This window comes from Zonotrichia albicollis, chromosome 7, assembly GCF_047830755.1.
Source record: "Zonotrichia albicollis isolate bZonAlb1 chromosome 7, bZonAlb1.hap1, whole genome shotgun sequence".
NCBI lineage: Eukaryota > Metazoa > Chordata > Aves > Passeriformes > Passerellidae > Zonotrichia > Zonotrichia albicollis.
In genome coordinates, this window is record NC_133825.1 from 50,473,375 (window position 1) to 50,489,070 (window position 15,696).

At 45.5% G+C, this 15,696-nt stretch overlaps 1 protein-coding gene across 3 annotated transcripts in view; it reads left to right on the forward strand.

The window, feature by feature from the left end:
- INPP5A (inositol polyphosphate-5-phosphatase A) overlaps window positions 1-15,696 on the forward strand; it is a 177,561-nt gene that overhangs the window by 91,794 nt on the left and 70,071 nt on the right. For all 3 annotated transcript variants that reach the window (XM_074545467.1, XM_074545469.1, XM_074545468.1), the window contains exons 5-8: window positions 275-338; window positions 2,928-3,031; window positions 10,855-10,907; window positions 14,380-14,499. In XM_074545467.1, coding sequence (XP_074401568.1) covers window positions 275-338; window positions 2,928-3,031; window positions 10,855-10,907; window positions 14,380-14,499 — 341 coding nt within the window. The remainder of the gene's footprint in view (window positions 1-274; window positions 339-2,927; window positions 3,032-10,854; window positions 10,908-14,379; window positions 14,500-15,696) is intronic.

Genomic DNA, 15,696 nt, shown 5'->3' on the forward strand with positions numbered 1-15,696 from the left:
GTTTGGTGCCTCAGTGCACACCTGGCAGTGCCCTTACCACAGTCACCTGCTAGAGGTCATCTTTATACTGACTGAAGAAATCTCACAGAAGCAACAAAAGAAATTTAAATTTTCATAGATCTTAGAAAGTGTAAACATTGGTTTATTTATTAGTATTTAATTTCTTGACTTCAGGTTTTTTTGTGGTTGTAAAACCTGATGCTCTTTTGAGTTTTGTTAGCTAAAGTACATATTATTATAATTCCATGTTTTATTGTTTTTTTTTTTTTTACAGGCTCTAGGAAGTTTTTACTTTCTTCATGAATCTTTGAAAAACATCTACCAGTTTGATTTTAAAGGTAAGCAAAGGCATTAAATGTTTTTAATGGTTAGTTGGCTTTATACATCAAGGCAGCTTTTCCATCCTCTTTTCTGATGGTGGTACCTGGCAATGTTTTTGTGTTATGCAGGCTCCTGTAAAATGCAGGCAGGTCCCTTGGTGACAGGTGTTGCCTCTCTTACCTTTTACAGACCTTTTAGAAGGAGTCAGTGGACCAGCCACAGGCTGCAAGCCAGAGCATTAATCATTCCCATGCACCTTTAGGTCCATAGTGATCCCTGAGGATTTCAGAACTCTGAATGGCCACAAGGTTCTTCCATGTAGATCAGATACAGGACCAAGACCTTAACTGTCCAAAGTGATGGCCATTTTGCAAAGCAGCTGAGGTGGATTTAGGGCTTAAATTACTTGGGAGCAGAGCAGGTCAATAGGAGGGTGGCACTGTTTAACCCACAATGATCCTTCAGGTTGGAGGTCTTGCTGTGTCTCACAAGTTTCAAAGTATAGCTGGGCTATATATGTTAAATATTAGAAATAACATATAAAATTATTGAATGCTTCCTGAGGTGAATATAGAAAAGTTTATATAGAATTTATGTTATTTCAGTTGAGAACTGTATCTATTTAATACAAAAATGCCCTGAGCTTCATTTAGCTTACTGAGCTGACTCACATTAATTCTATGTCTAGCATCCCATTAATGTGAGACACTGTTGGAATGGTAGTGACTATGGACTGAACTAATTGGCACCATTATGCATGGCAAAACCATAGCAGAGCCAACTTGCCAATGTGAACCATGCTCATAGAGATGGGTTTGGCCCAAACATCATTTAGAAGGAAAAGACTCTTAATGAAAATCAAGGAAATGGGTGAATGAGTGTTGTAAGTCACACGCTGTTCTTGTCCTAGCAGAATCTGTCTCCCAGCATAGGGTTTGTAAAATATCACCCCAAAGGCTCCCATCTTTCAGGGGAAATGTAAAACTTGCCTCTTCTCTCATGACTATTGACGTTTTCACAGTGTATTAAGCTCTTAAATCAGAGGAAAAATCCAGATGGATACAAACATTCTCTGCACAAAAATCATTATGAAATTCTGGTTCTACTCAAAAGCGTGCAAAAAATAGATGTTTATACACAATTCAGTATTCCTGGAACATCACTGTTGCTTTTCAAAATTCACTGCACAGTTGGATGTGACTGAATACAGACTGGAAAAAAAAGATTGTTGCTGCTTTTCAGATCTCAGGAAGACATATCTCCATTTTGAAAAAGGAGTAGTTTTCTCTTGCAACCTCACATATTATATGCTGTAGTGTCGGTCTGTTGAGCTGTTTTCACAGTGGTCAGAAGCCCAAAAATTTGCTTACAATTCAAACTAGTGCCAAGCTGACTGTTCTGAAGGGATGTCCTGTACGAGAGGGGCTTTAGGGCAGTTCCAGTTGCCCCCCTGTATTTACAGAAGGAACCTTGCTCTCAGGTGTGCAGTCAGCAGCGAGTGGAGCTGCTGTTGGTGAGCCAGGCTGTGCCGTGCTGCCCCTGCATGCTCTGATGCACTCCTGTCACAATGGGCCTCTGGTGCCTCCCCGTGCCAGCTGCTGCCTGCCAGTGCAGTTCTCCAGCAGATGCCTTCAGTCCCTGCACTTCTGCCGCGTCTTTTCTGCAACCCACAGGCATCAGGATCTCTTTGCTGGCTGTTAAACTTGCTGAAACAGTCACATCCATGCACAGTCTACTTAGAATGATGCCACATCAGTTTATCAGGACATTTGTTCAGTTGTCCCGTGGGAGCCAGGCCTCAGAGGGGTTGGCACATAAAGAATAATACTTCTTTTTCCCCGAAGACATTGGGCTGCATTACAGTAAATGCTTCCTCAGATATCTAGTAAGACTGAACAGTTTAGGAATCTTGATAATATTTGGAGTTTTTCTCTTACACATTCCCGGCTGAAAGTGACTCCAGTTGAGTAGGTCCAGGATAAGGGCAGGTGAACATTAGCTGCCCAAGCTCCTGTGGCAGAGGAGTTAAATTAAGTCAGGTTCTCACCTTAGATGTGCCAGGACATTGTTCCCATCAGGTGAGAAACCAAGGATAAAGTGGATCAAGAAGGAGAGCCTCTCATTCACAAGCTGAGTAGATCCATAGGAGTCTGTGTTGTTTCTGTCTATGATTAAATTAGAGACTTTGGAAGGTGATATGCACCACCACTGAGTCTCTTGTACTAGTCCAACACCCATTCCAGCTGTAAAAATCCATGCTCATGTGCTGATGGCCACAAAGGGTTGATCAGATGGAGCCTGGGGGCTGCAGGGTCTCAGAGCAGCTGAGATGGAATTTGAGTGCAAGGGTGTACAGAGATCAGGCTCACGATTAGAGTTCCAACACTTCATAGGGCTCTGGGTAGTCAAAATGACAATATCACAGCTGTGCAACTTCAGCTGTGTCTGATATAAACAGGGGTGTTTGTTTTTCCCCAGAACAGTTCAGTGCTTGCACATTTTCTGTAAGATCCTGTTGATTTACCAGCTGTTCTTCCAATAAGTGTGAGAAGATGCTCGTAATGTTGAAGTTATGTGTGTTAATTTTGGTTTATCTCTCTTCCTAGCTAAGAAGTATAAAAAGGTTACTGGGAAAGAAATCTACTCTGACACTTTAGAAAGCACACCCATGCTGGAAAAAGAGAAGTTTCCACAGGATTATTTCCCTGAGGTATGTACAGAACTGTGAAGCATTCCCAAATACCAGGTTTGATTCTGATTTCCTCTGACTACTCTTGAGCAGCTCCTCTCAGTGATAAGGGTGGAATGGAATCTTGGAATTTTGTCTGTCTGTTTCTTGACACCTGTAATACATGTTTTAAGTCATGGCATGATGTACCAAAATCCAGTGAGAAGTCCTTGTGAAGGATGAGGACAGGGATGCAAAGACTGGTTTGTGCAGTAAACCCAGGCAGCGTGGCACTGTGGCACTGTGGCACTGTGACAGTGTGGCAGTGTGGCAGCGTGGCACTGTGACAGTGTGACGCTGTGGCAGTGTGGCACTGTGGCAGCGTGGCAGTGTGGCTCTGTGGCACTGTGATAGTGTGGCAGTGTGGCACTGTGGCACTGTGGCAGCGTGGCAGTGTGACAGTGTGGCACTGTGGCAGCGTGGCACTGTGGCACTGTGGCAGCGTGGCAGTGTGGCACTGTGGCACTGTGACAGTGTGGCAGTGTGACAGTGTGGCACTGTGGCAGGGTGGCACTGTGGCAGCGTGGCACTGTGGCAGCGTGGCAGTGTGGCACTGTGGCACTGTGACAGCGTGGCAGTGTGGCAGTGTGACAGTGTGGCAGTGTGGCACTGTGACAGTGTGGCACTGTGGCACTGTGACACTGTGGCAGTGTGGCAGCATGGCACTGTGGCAGTGTGACAGTGTGGCACTGTGGCACTGTGGCAGTGTGGCACTGTGACAGTGTGGCAGCGTGGCACTGTGGCACTGTGGCAGTTTGGCACTCTGGCAGCATGGCAGTGTGGCACTGTGGCAGCGTGGCACTGTGGCACTGTGGCAGCGTGACAGCGTGGCACTGTGACAGTGTGGCACTGTGGCAGTGTGGCACTGTGGCAGTGTGGCAGTGTGGCACTGTGGCAGTGTGGCACTGTGGCAGTGTGGCACTGTGGCAGTGTGGCAGTGTGGCACTGTGGCAGTGTGGCACTGTGGCAGTGTGGCACTGTGGCACTGTGGCAGCGCGGCAGTGTGGCAGCGCGGCAGTGTGGCAGCGTGGCAGTGTGGCACTGTGACAGCGTGGCACTGTGGCAGTGTGGCACTGTGACACTGGCAGCGTGGCAGTGTGGCACTGTGGCAGTGTGGCACTGTGACACTGGCAGCGTGGCACTGTGACAGTGTGGCACTGTGACAGTGTGGCACTGTGACAGCGTGGCACTGTGACACTGTGGCAGCGTGCGTGGCAGTGCTGTCTCGGGAGCTCTGTGCTGCTGGGTTGTGCCAGCCCGGCCAGCACAGGGACACCTGTGCCTGCTGCCAGGGACACCCGGCCCGGGCACACGCTGGCACTGTGCCCCACAGGTGCCCTCACACCCCTCTGCACTTGTTTCAGCAGAACTGGGGGTGCTGCACATCTGGGATTGCTGGCCTTACCAAAACCAGAAACACAAGCAGAACTGAGGGGTTTTTGCGCTGCACCTGAAGGTGCAGACTCTCACTTCTTTGATACTTCCTTTAATGTCCTCAATTTTAATTTCTTAAGAGTATCTAGAACATGGGTGTTTAATGGTTAATGTGCTCCTCAAACCAAGTGAATAAATTTGTTGAACTGCTGTAACATTTATGGATCAAACAGGCATGTCACTACTTCAATAAATGGAAGAACTAAATAAACTCCTAAAATTAATTTAGAATTTGTAAATATACACACTTAGAGATATTTACACAGTGCTCATGTGTTTGGCAGAGCATTGCATAAATAGTTATGGGATTGATAGGATGAAGGCTGTTCTTTTTCTTGACTTGGATACTAAATTATTTATTTTTATACCTCAGTACTGGAAGGAAAAGTGCCTTTGACATAATTTTGCAAAGCATTCACTTGCTGTGAAGAAGCATGTCAAATAGTTTGAAGCTAAGTGTTGGATCCCTGTGAGGGAGCTGGAGCCATTCCTCAGGTGCTTGTGTTCCCCTGTCAGTGAGCTGTGGCAGTGCCTGGCAGTGCTGTGCCAGGGCTGAGTGCTGCCAGCTGCCTCACAGCCCCAGGACGGGCTGTGCCCTGCCCACTGACACCCGGGAGAGCTATTTCCTCCTTTATTAACTTCACTGCTATTGCTTCAGTGTGATGCTGGCAAAGCTGTAACTTGTGCAGCGTTGTTTATTGCCCTTCTTGCATCAACCATTCCTCACAGTCTCTTGGAGCAGCGGTTCAGTCTTGGGGCTCTCCACACGGCTTTGTGGAGCAGGAGGGATGCTCAGGGATCAGGTGTTGTCGCTTCATCAGCAGCTGCAGCTCCTGCTCAGTGCACCCTCCTGTGCTGCTTTGGCGACGGGACCGGGCACTGTGGGCACTGGAACCCGAGGGGCAGCTGGGGGCTGTGACACCTCACAGTGCTCACACTGCTCCCAGTGCCTTGAACAACACCCTCACACTGCTCCCAGTGCCTTGAATAACGCCCTCACACTGCTCCCAGTGCCTTAAATAACACCCTCACACTGCTCCCAGTGCTCCCAGTGTCTTAAATAACACCCTCACACTGCTCCCATTGCTCCCAGTGTTCCCAGTGCCTTGAATAACACCCTCACACTGCTCCCAGTGCTCCCAGTGCTCCCAGTGCCCTTAAATAACACCCTCACACTGCTCCCATTGCTCCCAGTGCTCCCAGTGCCTTGAATAACACCCTCACACTGCTCCCACTGCCTTGAATAACACCCTCCCACTGCTCCCAGTGCTCCCAGTGCCTTGAACAACACCCTCACACTGCTCCCAGTGCCTTGAACAACTGTTCTGAGCAGAACCCTCTGTGTTCTGGTCGTCAGGGATAGTGTTTGTTTACCTGGAGGAGGAACAGGCAGGAAAAGAGAAGATCTGCAAAGATGCGCAATTGAGTGATGAACTGTCTCTGAAGCGCATTGAAGGCTGAGCTGTGTCGCTGCCCCAGCAGAGTCCCTGGGATCCCGTTGCAGGCACAGCCATGGCAGGCTGGGCCCGTGCAGAGCTCGGCACACAGGGAGAGGAAAGGACACGGGCTCTGCAGCTCTGCAGCTCTGCAGCGGCGTGAGGAGCAGCACATCCTGCTGCAGCTCTGCACCCTGGCACACAAGGAGAGGAAAGGGACACGGGCTCTGCAGCTCTGCAGCTCTGCAGCGGCGTGAGGAGCAGCACATCCTGCTGCAGCTCTGCACCCTGGCAGGTGCCATCCCAGCATGTCTCCATGGCACTTGAAAAGTTAGAAAGTAATTGCAGTGATTCTTAGACCATGCTGCTTTCCTGTGGAACTGGAGACAAGTGTCTGGGACACACAGACGCAGCAAGAGCAAAAAATCAACAGGGAGATGGTTTTGGTCCTCAGAGGCATGTTTCTATATGTAAAGCTAAAATTAATTTGCCATCACGTTTTCTCTCTGGACAAGTGTTAGTAATAGCAATTAAAAGGCCACAAAATAATGTGTATTTTGGAAATTTGGGTTTACCCAGCAGAAAGCATGAGCAGTATATTTACCCAAACATTGCATTGACATGCTCTTGTGTGTTTTAGCCAGACCTTTCAAATCACATCTGCAATTTTTTGTGTGAGAAATGGTTTAAGACTGATTTCTTTTATTGCAGCTGTTTAAGGATGATCTAAAAGTAATTACAGTGATTGAGGCATAATGCAATTCAAAATAATTACAGCCCACTGCATATAAAACTAACAAAACTTTCTGCTTTGATTTATGGGTCCTCTTGGCAAGGCATAAACCTCAAATGATGCCTCTGGGAGCAACACTCTAGATAATGTTAGGCCATTTTAAAAAAAGCAGATTTGTGTAGTCTATCAGGCCTGAGTAATTTTTTTTTCTCATAGTGAGAAATTGGTTGTTATCATAGATCACAGATACTGCTCAAAGCTCTTATGAAAGATGAATTAATTTCACTAATGCTTTAATGCAAACCTTTCATGGAGGAGGCTGTATGGTGATAACCTTACTGCGGTCTCTCCTTTCTCAATTATGATTTATGTTGTCTTTTAGTAGATGAAACTGCCTGTATTCACAATCCATCTGCTGGCTAAAGGAATCCTATTAACAGAGGATCTGAGAAGAGACTTAATAATATAAGGTGAAAGATGTGGTATCCCCTTTCTGGGACATGAAGTAGGATTTTTTTTTCCTATTTTAAAATGTAGATCACTCTCTGAGAGCATAAGATGACCTATGTCATCTCCACCTGGTTTTATGTGGGCTTACAGATGGTACAGCAGCTAGTGACTATTTGTTAAAGTAAAAATAAAGATTGTTGCTTTGAAATCTGCAATAAAAAGCAAATTTCCTTTTCCTCCTTCCCAAGCTATAACTCTTTTTTGCATTCTGTTTCCAAAACTTTCTGCATTCCAAATACTTCATTTAGAAATACTAAAGCACATGCATGATCCAAAAGTACATGAGGCATGTTGTTGAGCTGCAGTGTGTACCCAAGGCTAAGGATGACTCCATATCAGAGCTGTGGAGCTCCTGGGCTGCACTGGGAGGCCTGAAGCCTGCTAACTTCTGCGTGCCTAATGTTAGATAGACAAGTTATTGATAAGGGAATTATTTCCTGAAGTTAAAGGAATTAGGTGTGTTCAAGTTATGAGTAGCTGGAGGCAGTTTGCAGGTTGGGGTATATGCCAGTTGCACAGTGAAACAAGTGCTATTTTACAGTACAGAGTGAAACAAGTGTCATTTTACAGTGCACAGTGAAACAAGTGCTATTTTACAGTGCAGAGTGAAACAAGTGCTATTTTACAGTGCAGAGCACAGGTGGTCCTGCTTTGTGCAGCCTCCCTGTGTGACCTTTTCCACTGTGAGCTGAAGCTCCTCCCTGCTCTCCTGGCCTCTCCTGGGCCAGGTAAAAGCCCCAGACGCTCTGGCTCTGTCCACCAGTTGTTGCTTTTTGGCAGTGACCCAGTCCGGAGTGTTATGGAGCTGCTGACTGCAAGTAGTTGCTGAAGCAACTGATCTGAGGGAAGAAAGGCAGTATTTTGAGGTAGGAACTGCATTCTACGTGGTTTTCGTGGCAAGTTGCCATAGTACAGCTGTGTTTGGTGCCCAGTGAAGCCCTGAGTGTGCCATGAGCAGGGCTCCTGTGTAAGGCTCTGAGGAGGAGGAGTTCTCACCAGGGCAGGGAAGCCTTGTCAGTGCTGGGTATTGCTCAGCACCTTGGGTGCTCTTGCTGCCAGGATTTGGCTGATTCCTGTTTCAGGTTTCCCTCTGAGCTGTGGTGTTCCTTTAAGGAGCTGCAGTTACACTGCAGTCATCACCACTTTAATATGTCTTTCCTTCATGCCCTGCTTTGTATGGTTGAATAAACCCTTTCTGGGTCACTATTTAATTTGATATGGTCCCCCTCAGTAAAATGATGGAGAAAAGATGAATTAAGGCTCTGTGCTGGTCATTATCAATCATGGTTTGTGTGCATTACTTATTGCTCCCAGTGCTTTTTGACATTAGCCCTCTCTAACCTCTCTCTTCATGTTAATGCTGCCTGCAGGTCCTTTCCCCCGATGTAGCAGGGGTTATTTATGTAGGTGGTGGTGCTGGGGGGTTTTAAAAGGTCAGCACAATCTCTTCAGGGACTCTATTCACAAAGGAAAAGCTGGCAGAATGTAACTACCGGTTTTCAAATTGTGATTTTAGAAACTGGTGAGGGTTTCAGCAGTGAGGTGTCAGAGCTGCAGGCTGGGGCTGGCCCAGGGCTGTGGCAGGACACAGCAGAGAGCACAGCTGCCCTGGGGCTCTGCAGGAGCAGCACGGGGGCAGCAGATGCACCAAGGGAAAACCTGATTTAATCTGGGAAAAGCTTTCACCGGGAGGTTAAATGGGCCCAGACGGGTTCTGGAATGGCTGTTCTTGGGGGTGCTCAAAACCCAGCTGAGTATGACTCTAAGCAAGATGGTCTGGTTGGGCCTGTTTTGGTGCTGCATCTTTTGAAGTACTTTTGCTATTTTGCCACAGAGGAAAATAGCAAATGAGAAATGGCAGCCTGGTTGAAAACATTATCTTGGACCACATCATAGACTTGGACTACTTGATTTTAAGTTCTGCGTAATTGTTTTTAAGAAGGAAATGACAAAGTTCCCCTTTTTAATCAAGATTAAAATTGAGCCAGTTTTGAATGCTTTTAGCATTCAATTTTTTTCATTGATTTCCTTCTCAATAAGTGTTGACATCTCTACTTGTAACTGTGCCCCATGAGCATCACAGAAGAGACCTAACTGTGTAGGAGGATACAATATAAGAAAATAAAGGTAGTATAGAAAGTAATCTTACCCTTAAGGAGTTGCAGCTGAGCCAGTTATTGGAGATTGGGAGCAGGCCTGGCTTTATCAGGCTGCCCCTGTGGCCAATGAGAAGAGTGTTATAAAAGAGTGGGGTGGGTGGTTGAGGGGAGGACAAGGAAGAGGCAGTGCCAGAGGAGCTGCCTGTGAGACACATCAAGGCGGTATGAAACTCAATATGGAGCATTTGCCATACAATAACAACATTACTGGGCTGTGGGATTTGTGCTCCAGCCGTGGATCCTGTTAGGAAGGGGTAGAGTGTTTGCTTTCCAGCCAGCCATCTTCTCAGTGCTTGCTGGACCTGCAGAAGAGGCTAGTTTTTCACTGTTAAAAAAATTTACAATAAATAGATTGTTACTTGAAATATAATTATTATGGTGTTGTTTGTGGTTGGTCTTGGCTGCAGTCACTGTGCTAGTGCCTGAGGAGAAGGGGAGGGTGATGGGTCCCTTTTCCCTGAGGGATGGTCAGAAGGTGCACACTGGGCTGGAGCAGCATTGTCTGCTGGAAGGTGTCCCTGGCCACAGCAGGGAAGCTGGAACAGGGGGAGGGTCCCCTGCAACCCAGACCAGTCTGTGGTTCTGTAATTCATTTGAAGTCAGCCTGGTTTGGTTTGTGGAGGCCCTTCCCTATCTCAGTAGAGTGTAGGATTGAGAACTGTCTGTTTTTAGAGAGAATAGATACACCTGGCCAGTCCCTCAGGAGAGGTTTGGGGGAGTGGTACCTCTGACTGGGGGTGCTCTGCTGGGACTGGCAATTTATTCACAATAAGTGCTCCCATTCTTTAGCTGCAGAATCATTAGCATCGTTATTTAGGCCTGTATGGTGCAATATTCATTCCCAGAGCAGATTAGCCCAGACACACATGCGTTGTTAACAAGGAATAAATAGGATGCAGAATCATGTATTTTTATGGGAGGTTGTGGATTGTGGCAATGGCTTGGAAATGGTGCTGAACAACCCCTTCTTGTATGTGAGTGATATGCATGGGTCTGAGCTGAATTGTGGCTTTCTCACCAATGGTGTGGCTGTGATGAATGGAATCTTTTACCACCATTTAAATTCTTACCTTTTATAGAAATATTGGGTGGCTTGGCTCAGCAAGAGAAATAGCTTTCTAACAGATTTCATTCATTTTAATTTGATGTAAATCTCTGATGACATTTTACAGTTCAGGTAAAATTACAAAGAAAACATTTGTGCATAGGCAATAAGAATTTGCTGGTTTAAGCTAAGCATAAATATAGCTGGAAAGCTTTCCTATTTGGTTATCTTTCATTTGTAAACAACTGCCAGGGCTTTTATTAATTTTACATATAATTTTGTAACTGCTGCAGGATCAAAAATATAATTAATTCCAGGATTTATAAAAGACACAATATCTGTTCTAAAGGTACCTCAGTTTGTGTTCAGTTCTTCTTGGTTATAATGTATGGGTGAACTCTGCTTCATTTTGTTCTTTGTGTCAGTACATTTCACTTTCACAGTATCCTTTACCTAAGGTGATTGGTTCTTATTCATTTATTTTTCAGTGCAAGTGGTCCAGAAAAGGTTTCATTCGAACAAGGTGGTGTATTACTGATTGGTAAGTTGCATCTTAAAGTTGTTTCTGATTACATTTGCTAACAACAATTTCAAGCAGGTGTTTTCATGTGTAGATTGCTCTGTTCATAGAGCAGGTAGGTTCCCCACCTGCTTTGTTGTTTGTTGAGCACGGGGTGCTCAGTGAATTGTGATGGTTCGTGAGCAGTTGTGGTGTTGGTGTGACCCTGAGCAGTCAGAGGGGCACAGCGTGGAGCTGACACTGTCCCCCTGCTGCTGCACCACTCCTGGTGCTGCTGGGGCTTGGCAGCATCTCACCACAGCCCTCACCTCTGGGGCTTCTGCAAAAAGAGCATGTTCTATGGAAATCTGAAGAAATCTTCTTCAGATTTCTCTAAGCCTGCCTGGAAATCTGGCCTTGCTTTTTTACCATGTACTCACAGCTTTGGTCTTTGCTGCTTACTTATATTGTAGTCATGTATGTGTACACGAACATTCAACACTTTTCCCCTCCTCATGTGGTTGTTTCACATCTTACAATTGAAAGATTGATTTTGAAATCTCATGAATGTTCACATAGGTTGACTTCTGAGTACTGAACAGCGTTCTGGCTTTGTTGGCATAAGCATGTTTATTTAATTAGACAGCTTGTGAAAACAGAAAAGGTACCAGGTTTATTCCTCTTATGGGCTTCTGGCCCAGAAATTGGGTAGGCAGTTGTGTGATGCTGTAGGTTCATGTTAATTCTTCCAGATCCATATGCATGGGGTGTGATTCCAGCACTAGATAATTGCAGAAGTGGGTGTTAACATCAGGTGCTAATCTGGGCTTTGCTCTTCCATCGTGACTTCCCTAGGTTCTGTCTCTTCTGTTCTCTGGGATTTCCTCTCTGCTGAAAAAACAACATGAATTTATTTTTAGACCTTTCCAAGAAAAAAGGTTCCTCAGGGACAGATTTAAATGTAATGTTTTCTTGTGGGGGCATTAAAAAAAGACAGTCTGTGGCTGTAGGGGATGTTTGGGTGTGTTGGGCAGTGAGGATGAGGAACCTCACAGCTTCTCCTGGTCTGTAATGAGCTGAGCCATGGTGGTGGTTCTGTCTGGTGTAATTTGCAGTTATGATCCACATGATCTAGCAAGGTCTCACATGTTTCTAATGGGAAACTGAAGGGGCGAGTTACTATGTACAATTTCTGAAGAATGAAAGTGCAATACTATGGGAAATGCAGGTTATTACAAAATACACCTAAAGAGGTCTCAGTGCCTAATGTGACTTTTCAGGGTGTGATGAGTGCTTGCACCCAGTCTCTGTGCGTATGAACAAAGTTCTGCCCATAGTCATGAAAACCATTTCCATAAATCATGACTTTTGATCAATGCATTTCTGCAGTCTAATAGGTCAATAAAAGTAGAGCCCAGGCACTTGTTAGTACTTCTGTGTGAGACCTTGAAGGGAACTATTCATTTTCCCTACTAGGAACACATTGTTACAGAATATATCTCATGCCAAAAACAGAGGACTCCCAAAAAACCAGAAAAGTGACCTTAACAGACTTCAGAGAACTGTCCTTTTTCTTCCTCTCCGATCAGTGGTCTGCCCCAGTTGAGTTTCTCTGTGAATCCAGATTTTTCAAATCCATTATTCTTCATTACCTTACCTTTTAGTGTAGACAAAGAACTAAAGAATACTGGGGCACTCATGAATTTTCACATTATGCAAAAATGAAAGAGAACTATATAATTCATGCACTTTCATTTTGTGGGGGTTTTTTAGTATCTTGACTATAAGGTGAAGGTGTTTTTTTCCTATTCAAATAGTTCTCAGTGTTTTAGCAGATAGTGCACTGAATGCATTACAGTCTTAAATATAATTTACATATGTAGTTCATATTTGCTAGTGAGAATAGAGTAGAGAATGTGCTTATAGCATTTAGGCAAGGCACCAAGCTTGGGGATGTTTGCAAGTGTATCAGTGGTCAGATTTGGCAACCAGAATAATTTTGATATTCTCAAGGAAGTAGTATTGGAAGATGGCAGTCAGGGAAATGCAGAGCATTGCGCTTTGAGAGGAGAATTTAAAAGCACCAATACTATTTTTGGGAATAACTGACTCATTACCCCTGCTGTAGGAAAGGATCAAGGGAGAAGGAATTGAATATGGATCATTATTATCTTAGTGAGATGTGTTAATAGGTAGGTGCTGTGAAGGACACGAAGGGAGAAGGCACAGTAATTATGTGAGTGCTGCCAAGGCTGTGATAGAGTGTTGTGTTTGGCTTTCAGTGCTGTGCTCTAGGTATGCTGGAAAGAGGACAGCAGAGTCAGGTTAGGCTAGGGATGAGGAACTTGGGCTGACCACAGCAAGGGAAACTGGTTGCTGTCGGCCCTGCAGAAGGGGCAGAAATCAGTTTAATTTGCAGGAAAATAGGCAATATGATGGAAATCTGAGTTCAAGGACAAGAAAGTTGCTGGTGGAAGGTCCATCATCAGTAAATTTTAAGAGCAAGCATGTTTTAGACACTTGAGGGTGGGTTATAGACAGCTTTACACATCGGGTGAGCTGGTGACTTGGGGCCCTCCCTGTCCTACAGGGATTCTTTCTGTTTGTCCTTCAGACAGACAGGCCTGGATATCTCAAGCTGTTGTGTTTTGTAGTTCTGTGATCGTTGTCTCTTTATAAGGAGGTTAGTGAACTGCTCTCCATCAGTGTGGGTTCACTGACAGGATGTGCTGCTCCCTGGAGCCAGAGGTTTCCATCCACCAGGATCTCTGGCGAGCCCTTGTGCTGTGTGAGCTGTGTCTGGCCGTGCTCTCTGCTGTGTTGCTGTGTCCATGCCCATCCCCAGCTCCCTGAGCACACCTGGGGTTTCTGCTCGGTGTCTGTCTCAGCCAGGGCCTGTCCCTGTGCTCGCTGGCAGCCCAGGGGCCTTTCTGGCCCGCACAGATGTGTGCGGCCTCGGGGGCATGGGCTGAGAGAAGCAGCAGGTGGATGGATGTGGGCTGTGTGCTGGCTGCCGCTGTCTCAGCATTCTCTGCACAGGGACACATAAGGAGTCACCGTGATGTGATTTAGTCCTTAATGACAGTAACATTCTCCTCTCAGTAGCTTTTCGTGTCGTTTACTGCAGAGCCACAGTTCTACTTGACCCTTAGCTGCAGCTTTGAAACTGGAAGTTGTTTGTTTACACATTTAATTTTGTTTTAAAAATATTTTAGTGAAAGGGTACTGCCTGATTTCTGGAATCGTAACTGGCAAATAGCTTTTGCTTTTCATGTTATACATCCTTTATGCAAAAGATTTGATGGAGTCTTATCTGTGGATGAGCTGTAAGCTTGATGGCAGTCTGACAATTTTCTGATTATGATAGCTTAATCTGCACAGTTCTTGTGAGTAAATATTAAGGTAACGTAAGAGTGAATACAGTAAGTGCTGTGTTGAATGCTTTGCTGATGCAACAAATGTTTTTTTTTCTTTTCTCCTGAATCATTTTATTTTTTTCCTTTTTTTGTCATAGTGCCTTTGACTTGGTAAACATTCATCTTTTCCATGATGCTTCCAATTTAATTGCTTGGGAAACAAGCCCATCGGTTTACTCAGGAATACGGCATAAGGCTCTTGGCTATGTACTTGATAGGTATGTATTAGCCTTTCCTGGCCTCTTTCAATCTCTGTGTTCATGGGCAGCGAATGAGGGATGTTTCAAATGGCGCACTCAGAAATGTGGAGGGTTTTATTCTGTCACCTGAAAGTGGTTACTGCTTGCCAGAGTTTTCTAGACAGTGCAGGTTACAGATCACTTTATGACACTTATTCTTTAAAGCCAAATAACTGATCTCAGGGAACCACTCTGAAGTCACCAGAATTGCAGAGTAGGAACCACACTTATTTTCTAAATGTGTTAGGTAGACCAGCTTATTTTTAGACTACGTGAGCTCTTATGAAGTGTATTCAAGTGCATCTTCAGTAACAGAATAATTCCAGTTGGAAGTGACCTCTGGAAGTCCCTTACTCATCCCTCTGTTCAGAGCAGGGCCGATTCCAACAGCTTGTCCAGCTGAGCTTTGAGCAGCTCCAGCATGATGGTTTGTAGCTCTTCTGGGCCACACATTGCTGTGTTCTACTACCCTCACTGTGAAGGTTTCTGTCCCTATTATCCAGCCAGAATTTTCCTCAAAGTGGTTTGTGTCCAGCACCTGGATCTTTTGGCATGCACTGCTGAGCAAAGTCTGGCTTTTTTCTCTCTGTAACTGCCAAACAGGTAAAGCCAGCGAGAGTCTTCATGTAGACAGCTCTGCTGCAACCTGAGCAAGCCCAGCTCTGTCAGCCTCTCCTTGCGAGTGCCTCCACACAGAGCTGGTGTGCTTCAATCTCCACAGCAGCTGGCTGCAGCAGGCAGCTCCTCCATGCGTGTACAGTCACTGCTGCTGTTAGGAGCCACGTGGCTTCTGCTGGTATTACAGAGCTGGTTCATCTGATGAGTGATACAATACAGAGGAGTCCCCAGAAATACCCAGAAATTTACAGCTACCCTAATTATAAAGCCAGGAAGAAGACAGCTTTCTCTTGAGTAAGAAAACAATGTTTCTGTGTGGGCATCAGTGTGTTTGCAGAGTAAACAGGTATTTCTACTAAGAGGTGCCAGCCAGCTTCATGTTTGCCTGAGAAACAGAGCTTTAACATGTCCCTTCAGAGCAGCGTGGCAGACACTGCAATCCATGGCCTAATGGGGGGCTTAAAACAAACTGCTGAGCCTGGAAGGAGTACAGGACCAGAGCACTGTGTGTGCTGTTGCTGCCCAGCAGCCATGGCCGTGAGCCTCTTCCCCAGGACC